Source organism: Octodon degus, unplaced genomic scaffold, assembly GCF_000260255.1.
Source record: "Octodon degus isolate 3935 unplaced genomic scaffold, OctDeg1.0 scaffold00210, whole genome shotgun sequence".
Lineage (NCBI taxonomy): Eukaryota > Metazoa > Chordata > Mammalia > Rodentia > Octodontidae > Octodon > Octodon degus.
In genome coordinates this window covers 1,639,240-1,654,725 of record NW_004524786.1, presented here as the reverse complement: position 1 = coordinate 1,654,725, position 15,486 = coordinate 1,639,240, and the positions used below count along the sequence as shown (strand labels likewise).

General features: G+C 54.2%; 1 protein-coding gene across 1 annotated transcript in view; it reads right to left on the bottom strand.

Annotated features, from left to right (window-relative positions):
- Positions 1-11,117, bottom strand: part of Prickle2 (prickle planar cell polarity protein 2) — a 319,286-nt gene extending 308,169 nt beyond the window's left edge. The window contains 2 exon segments of the mRNA XM_023704992.1: positions 10,386-10,471; positions 11,035-11,117. Of these exon segments, the coding sequence (XP_023560760.1) occupies positions 10,386-10,471; positions 11,035-11,076 (128 nt within the window). The 5' untranslated portion in view covers positions 11,077-11,117.
- Between the last annotated feature and the right edge of the window lie 4,369 nt (positions 11,118-15,486).

Genomic DNA, 15,486 nt, shown 5'->3' with positions numbered 1-15,486 from the left:
CCCACCCACCCTCTGTCCTCCCAGCTGCCGTCTGCCCTCCATGACTGTCCAGAGCCACAGGTGCTGCCAGCTCCCATGCCTGTCTTCTCTTTCATTCTTCATGTCATTTGTCATCACTTGACATTATATTGTATTCTAACGGATCATTTGCTTTTCACTCTGCCCTGGGGTTAATTCATGTAAAAATATAAACTCGTGTAATGGTGTTTTGTTCTACACCTCTTTTATTCACTTCCCCATGACCCAGAAAAATACTTGACATCTGGAAAACTCCTCCCAGAATTTATCAGTGGAATGCATAAATGCATACATGTCATGAAACTCAGCAGTTATCAAAGTTGTGAATTTTTAAACTGTCAACGGATAAACTGAGAGAATTATTGGATGACCTGTGATGCACAGAGGCCTAATTTTTCTTTTTAATATGAAAACAGTTCTAATGAGAAAAATAAGCGCAGAACAACTCAGCAGGAAAGAATCTCTGCAGGTAACGGTGCAAGAAGACGTCATTTGTTTTCCTAATGAAAGTCTCCATTTCTAGCCTCTCTGTTCATCTGTGAGGCTGTCCTACATGCTGTCAGACGACGTGCTGTGTGGCATGACAGACTGTGTTCAGCGGACTCCACCACCTCTTCTTGGAGAAATTCTGAGAGGGAATACATGCACTTGTGTTCTGGCTCAGCCTGGCTCGTTTCTGTCACAAATGAAAAACCTGTTCCTTCGGAATCGGAATGGCCCACGGGTGCAAACAAGACAGGCAGTCGATAGCACATTCCAAGAGGTAAGAAAAAGCCACAGAATTGCCACAGGTACTCTACCCCAAGAGCCAGCGCTCTGTCAAGAGACCCATGCAGCTGGGACCCATGGGTGCCTTTCTGTGTATCTTGCCGTTAGACTTGATGGGGCCAACCCACTGCCCGTGTGGGGCCGGGGACATGGCCTTCTGTAGTCCAGAGACAGAACGATGTCGGCCCTGCCTCCATGCCAGGGGCAGCCCCTGCACAGGACTAGAATCCGGCTGACTGGAGGCTGCTTCTCGCCAGGTGGCCCCTTTCAGACACCTCAGTGGACGCATCACACCCGCCCATCTGGCAGGAGTTTCACCTGTCGCCCACCCCAAGAGGCGCATCAGCTCAGGCCCACACGCTACATCCACTGTCATCGCAGTGGCCCTCACGTGGGCCCTGAGCACGGAGGACTGTCCAGCCCAGGCTGCACATTTCTATTTGGGCCCCTAGTCCAAAGGCCCAAATTAAACCCTCTGCTCCTGGTCAGGGAACTTGTCATCTTGAGCCCAGAGACCTGGTTCAAATTCTAACTCCGCAGCTTGTTGGCCGCGTGAAGTTGGGCTTGTTACTGAGCCTGTTTCCCCAAATTTAAAGGTGGAAGATGCAGGCTACACCTGGCAAACCTGTCTTGAGTCCAATGGACGCAGTCATGCAAGGCCAAGTGCATGGGAGGGCCTCAAGAGTCTTCCCTGCATGGCTCCTCCCAGCCAGGGAGGACGTGGCTGCCGCGTGGCGTGGCCCCACACAGCTCTCCCTGCCAGGCAGCGACTTCATTCCTGTCTAGCATCCACAGCCTCCTCGCTGTCGTGAGCACCACGCAGCTCTCTGTTCTGGTTCAGATCAGCACTTAGAGAGGCAGACATCTCCGGGGCGGGCCAGTCCCACGAATGAGCTAGGCCAGCTGGGGTAGGTCCCTGGGGAACGGAGGCCCGACCAGCTCAGCACACAGGTGTCTTTGTATGAGAGCAGCGGGACAGCAACTGAGGGAAAGGCCCGGGCGCAGGTCTGCACCCCAGATCACGCCACTGGAACCCCCAGACGCACCCAGAGGTGTGCCCACCAGTCCCCAAGGGGCTCCCAGGCCGCAGTGGACATTAAGGTCCTCTGTCACATCCATCTGAAAGGAAAGAAGAGACAGAACGCCGGAGTGGCTGAATAGTCGCAGTCTCAGAGAAAGCCCGAGTCAGAGTTGTTAGCAAGTTCTGTTGACAATATTGACAACTAACGCAAAATGTGCATCCTGTGCAGTGCCGCTGAGCTCTGCACACGGGCCGGACAGGAGCCTCCTAGGTGTCCACAGAGGTCCAGGCTCTCTGGGTCTCTGGAGCGGGCGCTTCTTCTAGAGGACGTGACCCTGCAAGGGGGCGCTCACCACAGCGCAAGAGCCGCCAGCTTACCACGCAGGCCAGGCCACAGCACCGCCTCTGGGCTGTGTAGCTCCCTCCGGACAGGGTTTCCGTGGCTGCACTGGAGGAACCAGGGCAACCAGAGGCTGTTCTGCTGTCCACTGACGCCAGAGATTGGGATGTGTCTTCCTCCTTTGCAAACTGTTGCTTTGTTTTGCTTAGGGCGTGGTGGGTATTGAACTCAAAGCCTTCAGACTGAACCATATCCCCAGGCCTTCTTTATTCTCTACTGTGAGACAAAGTCTCTTTAAATCAAATGGCCTCTGGCTTTAAACTCCCACTCCTCCTCCTCAGTCTCCCAGAGTGCCGGGATTGCAGGCCTGTGCTACGGCCCAGCTTCAAATGGGGCTTCATGGACATTGCAGGCAGCAACCCCTGAAGCAGATGGGTCGTGAGTACAGGGCTCAACTCCGCCAGGCTCCACTTCACCTGAAGCGTATCTGCCATGCAGTGAGGGTGACAGGAACCCACCAATCCTTCTCTCTCTGGAGCTTGGTCCTCGAGATGAGAACCACCATTCCCACTTAACCAATGAGGGCCTTGGGCTCATGGTGGGGAAGTCTTTTTATCTACCATATAATCTATAGTTGTTAGTGTTTTGAATCCAGATCCTCTCAATCCTCATCCAGCCCTGTTCCAGGAACCATCCTGAAACCAAAGGGGTTGCTGGCCATGTACCACCCCATTGAACCCCTTCAGCACCCTCACTGGGCAAATGATGTCATCCCCACTGTATTGGTGAGCAAATGAAGCTCAGAATGGCTAAGACACCTGCCCAGGAATGTTCAGCCAGGAAAGGCAGAGGCAGGCGGTACCCAGAATGAGGCCCGGAAAGTCTGTCCACCAGGCACTGGTCTAGTGCTCCCTTACACACCCCACAGGACTCACAGAGCTCCTGTGACGCTAGGTAGACAGAGATAGTCCTCCCCACAGGGGTCCCCGGCCCTCTTCCGCACCAGCAGGTAGAGTCGCTATGACCTCCCAAGGCTCAGGGACCTGGAACGCTTCCCAGGAGAGAGCGCTCCCTCTCTGCCCAGGGACATCCTCCGAGGTGCTTATTCATGGCAGGGCTAAAGGATAATCTTTGAGCTTTCCAAACCAAGAGACCACAAAATCACATACGTATTAGGCTCACCCTCTCCTACCAGCCTTAGCTACAAAGGCATCAGGGTACACAGCAACCTTTCAACAGAACGCAGGCCTTAGGTTCAGGATGACAGACAAATAAAATGTATTCTGGGGAAAAAAAGATGGGGACTGTTATGGTTTGTGTCTAGTTGTCCCCCCAAAGCCTCATGCAGTCATGGGGTGAGGACTTCTAGAGTTTGTGTTAACTCATGATCCACTGGGATTATGTGTGATCCAAGGCTGGGATTATGGGTTTTAGTACTGCTGGGATTACCCATAGGTGGGTAAATACTGGGAAGTACCCATAGATGTGAGTACTTCCCCTACCCTGGGGCAGGTAATTTGCATTACAATGTAAGGTGGGAAGAGAAGCCAGCTGCTTGAGCTGCTGCTACCCCTCCCTTGACTCTTGCTCTTTGCCACCACCCTGAAAGGTTGCTTTCTGCTCTGTGCTGCTCTGCGTTGGACCCAGCTGAGTATGGACTGAAACCTCCAGTAACTGTGAGCTAAATAAACCTTTCCTTCCTTCATTTTGAGTGTCGGGTATTTGTCCCAGCAACGAGAGAAGAGTAACTAAGACAGGGACATTGGAGCTGTTCCCTCACACTTCATCAAACATGTCACTGGGCTGAACTAATGAAGAGTGATTAACCAGGGTGCTCAACAGGCTGAGGTGCTTCAATCCTGCAGCCCACAGGGCACACAAATATGCTCATATTTCTAAAGAAGTGAGGTGGGGCTTTGGCACCATCTTTTCCAAGAATAATTTAGCCAGAGCTCTAAAATGCTTACGTTTTGGCCTCCTCTGACGTAGCAATTCCAACTATGGCGCCGGAACATAAAAGTGGGGCGCACCCCGGCTTGGTACAACGTAAGAAAAGTGACTATCTGACAGTCACAATAAGAAACTCAGAAAGCCACCACTGTGGCCACAAAGTGAACAACGTTTGACTCTATAATGATCCAGATGATGAAAGCTAAAAGCTAATAAATGTACTTGCCCCTTTGGCGCTCTGCATAATCACATGGAAATATGTGTGAAAGGCTTTGTACCTATGGAAGAAAGCAAGCTGCAGGGCAATACCTAGAACGTGCATTTTCTATAAAGTACATCAGTAACTAATAACTTGATTACAATTAGGAAATAATTGCTAGGCCGTAAACAACACATGTCTCTGACTCAGGAATGAGCAACTAGCTCTGGAAGCAGGATTGGGAGGATTTCTCCACTAAGGCATGGATACACTGTATGCGCGTGCATGTGCGGAGTTCTCCTGTCTTTAGTAATACCTGCTGCAGAATCAGGGGCAATAGTAATGTAGATATATCGGGATCATCTGATACATGTTTTCAAGAGACAAACCCTGTTACTGTTTTTGGACTTCTATCAGGAGTTATGCAAATGTCGAATGTAAATTACATAGGTCAGTGACGGGCAACCTTCACAGCTGGCCTGAGGTTCTAGTCAGCAGGAGCTGGTCTCTGTCTCTGCCTCTGCCTCTGTCTTGGTCACTGTCTTTGTTTCTATCAGTCTCTTTCACACACATACGCACACACACACACAAACACACACTCTAGCACTTTCCTAGTCTTTCCTTTTCTTGGCATGTCTGTTGACTAAGACAAGAGTGTTTTTCTCCCTAGACAAAATAATCTGTGGGAACCCACTTTCCAGCCACATTACATCCACCAAAGAGAACCATGCTGGCATCACCCGGCCACAAACACCAATCCCAAGAGTCGGCGGGGCAAGAGCTTTCAGCATACAGACCAGGCGGCCTCGCTGGCACTGCCTCTGGAGCAACGGTGGCCCAGCCAAAGGAGGTGCCAGGCTGGAAGCCACCATCCAGACACAGCTACGCAGCAGAATCCAAACGACCCCGCAGAGCCAGCCCAGCACGGGCCTCTGTGTCACCGCTGCTAAGTGTGATTGGCGAGTGAGCTCTGAGGACCTCCGGGTAGGGCCCGAGTGCAACCTGCACTTATCAGCAAAGCTGAGCCATTTGGGGTTACAGGGGCTCGGAAGCGCTGGAGTTTATTGATCTGGTCGTGCAAGCTCTTCTCCATTGGCCCTTTAGCAATGACTCTGGTCTGTCCCCGGTTCTCTGGTTGCGTTTGATGCCAACACCATCATCATCTAGCCGAAGGGAGGCTTATCCTAGCCCTAACTCCAAAAGACTCTCAGACTCCTTCATTCTAACCAAGACGGCCAAGTGCGCTTGCGCCTGGCGGCGCAGACCAGGGCCTGGCACCCGAGTCCTGTACAGAGCCAGACACTAAATAGCCTGGGCCTGTGGGCCACACAGTGCACAGACAACAAAGGCCCAGGTAAGATGCCAATGAACAGCCTGACCTTGCTCAGCCACTCTGCACTGGCAGGCACTGAAATTTGAATTTTTTCTCCTTTTCATGCTATGCAATACTACTTTCCCTGAAATGTGTCCACAGCTCTTTAAAAGTGTAAAAGCCACTGTTGGCTCTTGACCCACACAGAGCAGGTGAAGGCAGGACCTGGTCAGCAGAACCTGCAGTGCACAGTGCAGCCCCAATATCCCTGGTCCTCATGAGGGACACAGGGCCCCAGCTCGCTGAGCTCCAGGACTGCTGTCCAAATGGGAACAAGATAGCGCAGTAACTCATATGCAAATAAAGTTTGGGAAGTTCTGCCCAGAAAAGGCTTTTGAAGCCAGTTGGGCAGTACCCAGCCATCCCAGCACACTGACACAGGCCAATCAGAAGTCTGAGCCCAGCCTGGGCAAGTTGGCAAGACCCAGTATCAAAATTAAAAAAAAATAAAAGCAAATAGGGGCTGCTTCAGGCTGGGAATGCAGTCTGGTGTGAAGGCTCTAGATTCGAAGTCTGGTACCCCACCACCACCAACAAAAGTAAAGAAAGGAAAGGCGTCTGAAGTTTGAGCAGGTTGGAGCACCGCTGGCCTGCAGGCTGTGCGGCCTTAGGTAGCCTGCCGAACCCTGTGAGACTCTTTCCCTACCATCTACCCTGAGTGCTGATGACCACACCCACCTGCAAGGGCTGCCGTGAAAGTCGGAGAAGGCTTACGCACCCGGTGGGCGTTCTCAGAGCTCTGATGGCAGCCAGCATTAGACAAGCTCACTGCTGCTAAAACCTCTCAGGAGATAAGAGCGGTCCCTTAGAACCTTGAGCCCGCTCCCTTCTGGTACCTGATGAGTCACCTAAATGTTAGGGAGGTCCTTGAGCCACCTGGACCACTGGAGCGGAGGGCGAGCCAGCACCAGGCCTTCTGAAAAGGCCCCGCTGGCATGCTGCCTGTCGCTGGCATGTGGGATCGGACGTCTTCTGAGGTCTCACGAAAGGCTAGAAACCTGACTTTAATCTTAGAAATACTCCCTAATTTACAAGCCACATAAGATGAGAAAAACTAATCTGCAGGCTACATGTGCCCCAAGGCCTCTGGTGTGTGGCCGCCGCTTCAGGTTCATGAACCACAAAGAAAAGCCCGGCCTTTGGAGCTGGATCCCAGCTCCGTTCTGCCAGGTCACCAGACTAGTGGCCCTGGCCACGCTACTCAGGGCAGAAAGCATCGGTTTCCTCACCTGGCGAATGATCCCATCTGTCCACAGCTTGGTGACGGTAGACTAAAAATATCTGCTGACCACGGGCCCCGACACCTGACACAGTGGCCCTTGCTGTCACTGCCGACACTGCTTGGTGTCGCTGCTCATGCATGCATCAGTTCCTGGCACACAGAAAGGAGCCCTGCCAGTGGCTCTCTCTTGCTCAGACTGCTTCCGAAGAAGCCAGCCCACCCTGCCCCACACAGGGCCTCTGCAGCGATGGTGCCCACGGCTGTGGTCCCTGCAGGAGCCTTGCTCTGCTGCTGCTGAACATCTCCTCTGCGACCTAGCGGGCGCCTTGTCCCAAGGCCTCTGTGAGGTGATGTTTCTCTCCGGCTGGGCCAAGTCGCTCACAGCTGTCTACTTCAGGTGCAGAGAAAGCTCATGCTAAGAATCCTGAGCGCCCTGCCTGCTCCCAGAGACAGGAAGCCTTTGTTCTTGTTTATTTACCTTGTTTTAAAAAATCTCTCTCTGCCACCTCAAAACGTGCGGGACAACAAAAGTGGAGGGCAGCATCACTCTGAAACCTCCAATTAAGTCCACTGGGTGACAGGACTTCGGGCCTCCCGCAGGGCAGCCCCCATGGGCTGAAGGAAGCTGCTGTGGAGCAGGCTTGGTTCAGGACCTGGGCCAGGCCCGAAGTCCTGCATCCCTCAAACCTCCCGGACAGGGATGCTGCCCCACCCTGCTTCAGCTGGACTCGTGTGACCCTCCTGTCCTGTCCCATTCAAGCCTCCAAGCAAGGGTCACCTTCTGGGAGAGACCCTCCTACCCTCCTTATCTAAAGTGGAAATATTTATGGTATGGACCTGGGATTCTGTCTGTCCATTCTCTGCCAAATCCCCAGTTTCGAGGAAGGGCCTGGCCCAGAGCAGGCACTCAAATATTTGTTCAGGAAGGGCTGGCCAGATAGCTCAGTGGACTAAAGTACCTGCTTAGGCGACTGGGGTTCAGTCCTCAGTGTGCTGAGCCGGCCCCACCCTCAGGGCACACTGAGATGGCGACCGAGACTGGGTATGGTGGCATGTGCCTGTAATCCCAGCACTTGAGAGGCTGAAAACAGGAGAATCACCATGAGTCTGATCTGTGTAATGAGACCCTCTATTAATACACATGCGCACCAGAGCGAATGCCAGCTGGGCTCTGCACGGCATGGCCCCAGGTGGCTCTGCGAAGCCATGTGCCTACAGCTCACTTCCTTCAGCCCTGGAGCTCCATGCAGAGAGGCAGTAACACGATTCTGTTCCATTTTTAAAAGATGCCTGCTGCGTGGACAATGGACTGGCAGGGGCCCCAGGTGGAAGCAGAAAGACCAGTTAGGAGAGGGCTGCAGTGAGCAGACAGGGCCAAGGAGTGGCAATGGAGGGGCCCTCGGTGCTCGGGGTAGGGAACCCCACCACTCTCTTGGTTGGGTCAGGCGGGCCGCTCTCCCCACACAGAACCATGCTCTCTCTCCCAGGGGCTCACAGCCTCCCCGGCTGGGGGAGGGAATGTGGATATCAAACTGCTAGAGAAGAAAGCTGCACTGCAACCCAGAAATGGCTATCCGAGAGGTCATCCACAATATACCCATGGGAACCAAAGCAGGGACAAGGCAGTGAGGGGAATGCCATTAAAAAACCCACTCAGCACAGAGCACAGCCTCTCTGCTGCTGCAAAGAGGGAGACTGCTTCTGCATAAAAATCCGTCTCCCTTGGTGAAAGGGCCTCTCTCCAAGGACAGCTCCAGAAGAGAGAAGGGCTTGTCTACCTATCGAAGAACCTGCTGGGAGAAATAGCCCCAAGCACTCCAAGAAGCTGCATCCTGAGACCTAAATGCTGCTCCTGGGCACGGGCATCCTCACACACACTCATGGGGCTTCCCCCAAGCAGTGCGCAGGGGCAAACTGACAATAAGGAGGGTGTTCCTGTGGGGGTCAACAAGGACTTCAGTAGCTCCCTGAAGCTCTGCAGGAAGAGTCTGAGGTGGGCACTTTGCTATTCCCATTATGGGGGAGACTAAGAGCTGGAAGGGATTAGGAACTGACTGGAGGCTAGAGGTCATGCAGCTCAGAGGAGGAGCCTGGCCACCACGACCCTGCACAGTCACCAGCCAGGCCTCTGGCAGGGCCCCCAGGCAGAGGACAGAGGAAGTGGAGCCCTGACATCACTTTCTCTGTTCTTCCTCCCCTCCATCAAGGTGCAGGACAGATGGAATAGAACCCTTTGTGTAGTGGCACCTGCCTGTCATCCGAGTACTCTGGGAGGCTGAGGCAAGAGGGTCACATGTTCAAGCCCCGCCTGGGCAACTTAGGAGGACCCTGTCTCAAAATAAAAAATGGCTGGGGCTGAGGCTCAGTGTGGATTTCCTGGGTTCAATCACAGGTACCACCTCAAAGAAAGACACCACGGGAAGTTTTTGGTCACACTGGACTGGCTCACAAAACAAGGTTTCTGTGGCATCCCTGTGTGACACACACAGCTCCAGTCCAGAGCGTACCCACGCAGGCCACCACACTGGCACTGCTGACAGATGCCTAGGTCTGCCAATTACATATTTATAAGGCCGCCCGCCTGACTCGGACACAAAAGTTATTAAATGCTTGGGAGCCATCAGGGTTGCGCTCCATGCCCTGAGACAAAGGCAGGGAGGCTGCCAGACCCATCCGAGGCAGGAACAAAAGCACTTCATTTCCAGAAGCGTCAGCCGCACATCTCCTTCTGACTGGTGCCCAGCACACGTTACAACCACAGGCAGGCAAAGAGCAGGGGGCCAAACACACTTCCCTCCCTCGCACCCCAAAACAGCACTCCTTGGAGGGCGTCTGAGCCCTGGGCAGGCCAGAGGGCATGCGAACGATTGCCCCTGGCACATCTTTCCTGTTTAGGAAGCTGCTGAGCAGTTCCCTTTCCTTACATCACCAGCCGGAGGGGACAAATGTCTGCACCCCAACTTTTGTCAGACAGCACCCCATAGCCAGATGCTCCGAGAGGCCGCCCAGATCCCTGACTCGCAGCCCTCATTCCAGTCCAGGCGGAGGCTGCCTGGAAGTCAACATTCAAGGCACATTAATGAGAAACATCTGGCCACGAAGACGCTTGACACAGACGGGGCAGTAGTGGATTTGCGGTTGGGACACGAAGTCACGGGGGCTGAATTTAAAAGTACAGTCGGGAAACACCAGGCAAGCAAGCGGCGCAGGGGCACTTGGCAACCCTACTGCCCCCAGGGTGAGCTGTGTGGGGCTGAGTTGCCTAGACACCCAGCCCAGAAGGCCCTGAAACCCTGGGCAGGCCGGGAGGCCAGCCTGGCCAGCCCGGGCAACCTCCTGTGTCTGGCGGCCGCTTCCACCTTCCATATTTGTAGCAGCCGTAGCCGCGCTCTCAAAGGAACAGCCCTACATTCGTTCCATGTGGCTTCCGAGTCTGGTCTGCAGGGGAAGCGTTACTTCTTTTTTGGCCCGCAGCGCGGGTGCAAGGCATCCTACCTCCATTTGTGCAGCGTGAACCCCGGGCACTGGTCACCGCAGGCAGCGCACGGCTGGCCTCTCTCGATCCGCCCCAGTCCTGCCAACTTCAAAGCAGAAAGACAACACAGGCGAGTCTGAGACCGCTGTCTTCACAGCCCTGCGGGTCCCAGGTGGACGTCTGTCCTTCCCATCCTACCAGCTGACTGGACTGTCCACTCCCACGCAGGGCTTGGGGTGGGGGGTGCTGCCACGCCCAAGGGGGTCCCAGGTGGGCTGTGGCCATGGCACGGAATCCCAGGAAATAAATGGCCTTGGCCGGGCCTTGTGCCTCCCCCCACCCCCACATACACACCTTGGTCACCGGTTTCTAAGAAACAAAGCTACCCTCTTCCTTCCCGCAGAAACCTCAACAAGGGACCCCTAGGGTCCGGGAAAGGGACAGCAGAGGACAGCCCAGAAGACAGCCCGAAGTCCGAGTCCTGGTCGGGAGCACCAGGGGCTGGAGGGCGGGTGGGGCGCGGGGTGTGTCCCGGTCCGGGACTGGGACTCGGCTGGGGACCACTGTCGCCGCGCGCCGGTTCACGTGGGGCCACAGGTGCGCGCCGCGGGCGGGGACGCAGCCGGGGTACACCCACCCCGCGGGGACACCCAGCCCCCCGATACTCACCGGCGGGCCGCGCAGCCTCCTCCGCGAGCTCCGGCTGAACATGGCTCGTCCGCCGCGGCCGGGAGGGCGGTCGCCTGGGCGGCCCCTCGGAGGCCCGGTCGCTCCCGCCGCGCCCCGCCCCGCGCTCCCCGCCCCGTGGCGCCCGCGGTCCGCCCGCCCGCCAGCCTTCCTCTCTCGCGGGTCCAATCAGCAGCCCCCACCAGGCGCCCTCGCCCTGGTCCCAGGAGGTGGGGACAGGGACCCTCCAGGGCCCCAGAGCTGCCCTAGTGGCCAGGGGCGGAGCCGGAGGCGGAGCGCTCGGTTTTCACCGCAGGTAAAATTATGCACATGAAGGAAGTCTCCCTTCCCAGGGCACGGCGTGCCCGCCTTGACAAATTCGCACAGATCTATGACCCCACCTGTGACGCCACCACACCCAAGACACAGAGCAGTCCCAGCGGCCCCAAACGCACTCCTGCAAGTTTGCCTGCAGTCAGTTGTGAAAGAGAAGGAGCCGGGAAGGCAAACCGCGCCCCTTCCCGCTGGCTGCCCAGAAGTGGGTGCTCCTGGATTCTGTCATTTTAAAGGGAGGGCTGCGCGCAAGAGTGGGCCCGGGTACCTGAGCCGCTTTCCCCACTGCCCCATCTGGTGTGCTGTGCTGTCCGGGTTTGCCGCTTTGCTTGCGGCTACCCGGACTTTTTAAAGGTCTAGCAAGAGCCTTTATCTCTGTGATAACAAGGTGAGCAGTTGTTTGAAGGCACAACTAGGGACTCCTTAAAGATGATGTGCCCTCCCCACACACACACACACACACACACACACACACACACACACACACACACAAAATTACTAATTCTGTGAGGTACAGGCCAGCGCCCACTTGCCAGTAATGCCTGAGCTCAAATCCCACCTCCCCCTTCTGACCCCAACAAGTGTGGACTACTCGAGGAGCTGCAGTGGGGTGCAGGGTTTGCCCCATCACACGCATTCCCTGTCTACACCCAAGCCCAAGCTACATGCCCAAAAGACAGTGACTCTTTCACTTCAGCCTCTCTGGGCCTGAAGCAGAGACTGCATGCAGTAAGCGCCCTAAAAACATTTGTCAAAAGAAGACATTCTTGTCACTGTCAAAAAAGACAGCTGCAGGCCCTGTGCCTTAGGAATGAGGCCTGATTCCAGGGACAGGCGCAGTTAGCCTGGGGGCGGGGGATGAGCACAGCTGGCCTCCCTGTCCTCCAAGTCCAAAAGAACTAGACTGGCTTTAGTCGCACCTCTGTGAATGAGGGGTCCCCAGCTGGCTTCAGAGTCCAGGCAGCAAAGGTTGGTTTGGCTTCTAGGCCAGAACTCAGCGGACAGGTCTAGAGTCTGACTCCAAGGGCAAAACTTCAAGAGCACCCCAGGGGTGCCCACAAACTCAGTAACCAAGTGAGACTGTATGAAAGCTAAAGAATTAAAGGGAACGCTGGAAAGCCCACGTGAGCAGAACACATGTATTTTGCACCTACACTGCTCTGCCACCTGCCTCAGCCTGGCCCCAGCCCAGGAGACATTCCCCCAAGCCCCACCTCAGGGACAGGTTCCTGAAGCAGTTCTCCTCCTCCATGTGGCCCCGTCCACATCACAGAAGAGGACATACTTGCAAAGTGCAAGTGCCACAGCTTACTTCTCTCTGTTTGCTGGACCTGGCCCAAGGCCTGACCTATTTCAAAGGCTTAACGAACATTGGCTAAATGAGTAAATAAAAAGTGGCAGCCTTGGCCAAGGGAGGGGAGGAGGAGTTAGGAGTCAAAGCTTCCTGTTGTAGGCTGGGCAGGTGGCTGGCCTGGCCTGGCCTCCCAATAGGGCATCTCCTACACACCAGGCCGCTTGTGAGCTGGCGGGAAGGATGAGGCTGAGCTTGAGGGAGGCACTGTCTATGCCAGGACTGTGTCATCTATTTGCATTGTAATTCTAATACCTTTCAGCAAAGGTCAGCGACAATATCCACTCAGTACAAGTTCCCCACGGATGGGAGGCATATGTCCTGGAGAGTGGCCTTTCTCCAGTTCACAGAGGAACTGCAGGAGCTGGTGGCAGTCACAGGCCAGACCCTCTGCCTCTGGACAGATGTGGCTGGGAAGAGCTGAGGAGCTCATGGTGCCCTGGGGGCAGGATTCCTTGTGACATTAGATGATCAGTCAAAGAGGAGACAGCACAGGTTTGCTGGTTAATCTGTATGCACAGGGACCAGCCTCGTCCTACAGACCGCTCCAAAAGGCTCGTCCTGACAGTGGGCAGGAAAGAAGCTCTAGGGCCCTGTCCCACAGGTCAGTTTCTCTGTGCAGGAGCAGGTATTCAGAGAGGCTCGTGCAGCAGCAGCCCCACCCTCTGGATCTCTGCGACAACCGCTTTCCATTACCAAGGGAAGGCAAAGCTTAGGAGCAACCGGGGAGGAAACAAGATCTTTGCTGAGCAGTGTAGGTGAGCAGCGAGCGAAGTCCTGTTTTATTGGTGGATTTGTGGCTGAGAGACAGGCTTGAGGTACGTCCTCTGCCCATCTCTCAAGGCAAAACAGTTCCCGGTGGAGTGTGGAGAAATCCTCATGCACAGATGTCAGGAGGACGTGCCTTGCTGAATCGTTGGGAAGAAACCCCAAACCAGGGCAGGCTGCGACAACATCGCCCTGAAGTGTGCGGGGAGAAACTGAGAAGAAATACACAGCTCATTACATGGGCTGATGGAGAAATCAGAAGGCTTTTTCTCCTTTGAGTATTTTAAATATATTGAGTGTAAGGAACATTCACTCATTTTAGAGTCAGAAATGTAACAGTGTTTATCTAAAACTGGAAGTTGCGTCCATGTTGCCCGAGGTCTTCTACCACCAGGTCTGGCTCAGGCAGGGCGGAGCGCGTGGGCCTCCCCTCCCCGAGACCTGCACACAGGTGCCCACCTTCTCATGTTCACTTTCCCACTTTGCTGACATAAAATCTGTGACATTCAAGCCACATGAAGCCTGTAGGCCGCTGTTGCCCCAAACTGCAGGAAGCCTCAGAGGTTCATGTGTGAAATCCTCTCTAAAACAGGGAAGCACACGGCCTCAGCCCGGAGCTTGTTTATTTCTGTTACTAAGCAGATCAGACTGTTGCAAAGGGGTACAGCCTCCCGCTGTCCTCTGAAGCCGAAGTCGGTGAGCCGCTTCTTCAGGAGGAGCTCCGAGAGCCACAGGCGGTGGGCAGCTGAGGAGATGGAGAGAGATGCCTCTGCCTCCGTGCCGGTGGCAGGGACTTTGTGTCCCCTGCCCTTGTCGGCAGTGTGCTTGTACTCCTGTCCGAGCATGAATGATGGCGATCCACAAGCAGAGAAAACCAAATCAGGACGGAGCTGAACTAGAGCCCGCTGCTGGTGGAACACTCCATGGGGCATCCAATCCTCTGGAATTTAAGAATATATTCTGGGACACTTAAAGTAAAAGTATTTCAGAAGATGACAAGTGCTGTGCTGTATACACAGCACGCAGGCTTGTCTTTGGAAAGACAAAACTTCGCAGCAGAGTCACTGCCGGGTTACCCTAAAAATTAAATGACAAAAAGGCACAAATACATGGTGAAAGGCCAGTCAGGGCACTGGTTTCTGCCTTGTTGTGTTTGTCTTTGGTGTGACTGGGGATGGAAACGCACTTTTTCACTTTGCTACAATTTTGGCCCTTTTGAGACAGGGCCTAACGAGGTCACTAAGTTGCCCAGGGTGGGCTTGAACTTGTGATGCTCCGGCCTCAGCCTCCCAGAGTGCTGAGGTTACAGGCATGTACCACTGGGTCCCACTCAGGACAATGTCGTTTTTAAAACAAAAAAGAAAATCACAAGTGATCTAAGTGCCTAGAATCAGAGGAGTCACTAAATAAAAACAATTTGGTGCCCCCTTTGAACAGCATTCTGCTTTATGATTAAAATGATGTAAAGAATGTGGGGAGAGTTCTACACTTCCGTTCCAGTTTTATGGCGCAGTCTACCAAGCAGTGCTCTGAATTCACTTTTGTAAAAGATTTGGGACTGAGCTGGGGAGATAGCTCAGTGGACTAAGCGCCTGCCCAGACAAGCGCAGGGACCTGGCTTGATCCCCGGTACCACCTGCCGTGCCACCCCCGCCTCTGCCCCCAGGCCCACTGAACTGGCCACGGAGTCTGGGCATGGTGGGGCACGCCTGTAAAACTAGCGCTGGGGAGGCTGAAAGCAGGAGGCTCACTATGAGTGGGAGCTGTGTAGTGAGATCCTGTACCAAATACACACATACATACATACATACATACATACATACATACATAATTTTTAAAACTTTTTAAAAAGGAGAGATTTGGGACCCATCTTACTTTTGTTTTTGTTTTTTGTTTTTTTTTGTTCTTTTTTTTTTCTTTTCTTTTCAAAGTTTTATTGATAAACATATAGCAATGAGACAGTTTCAAATCAAATCGAAAGTACAGTTTCAACAAATAATACA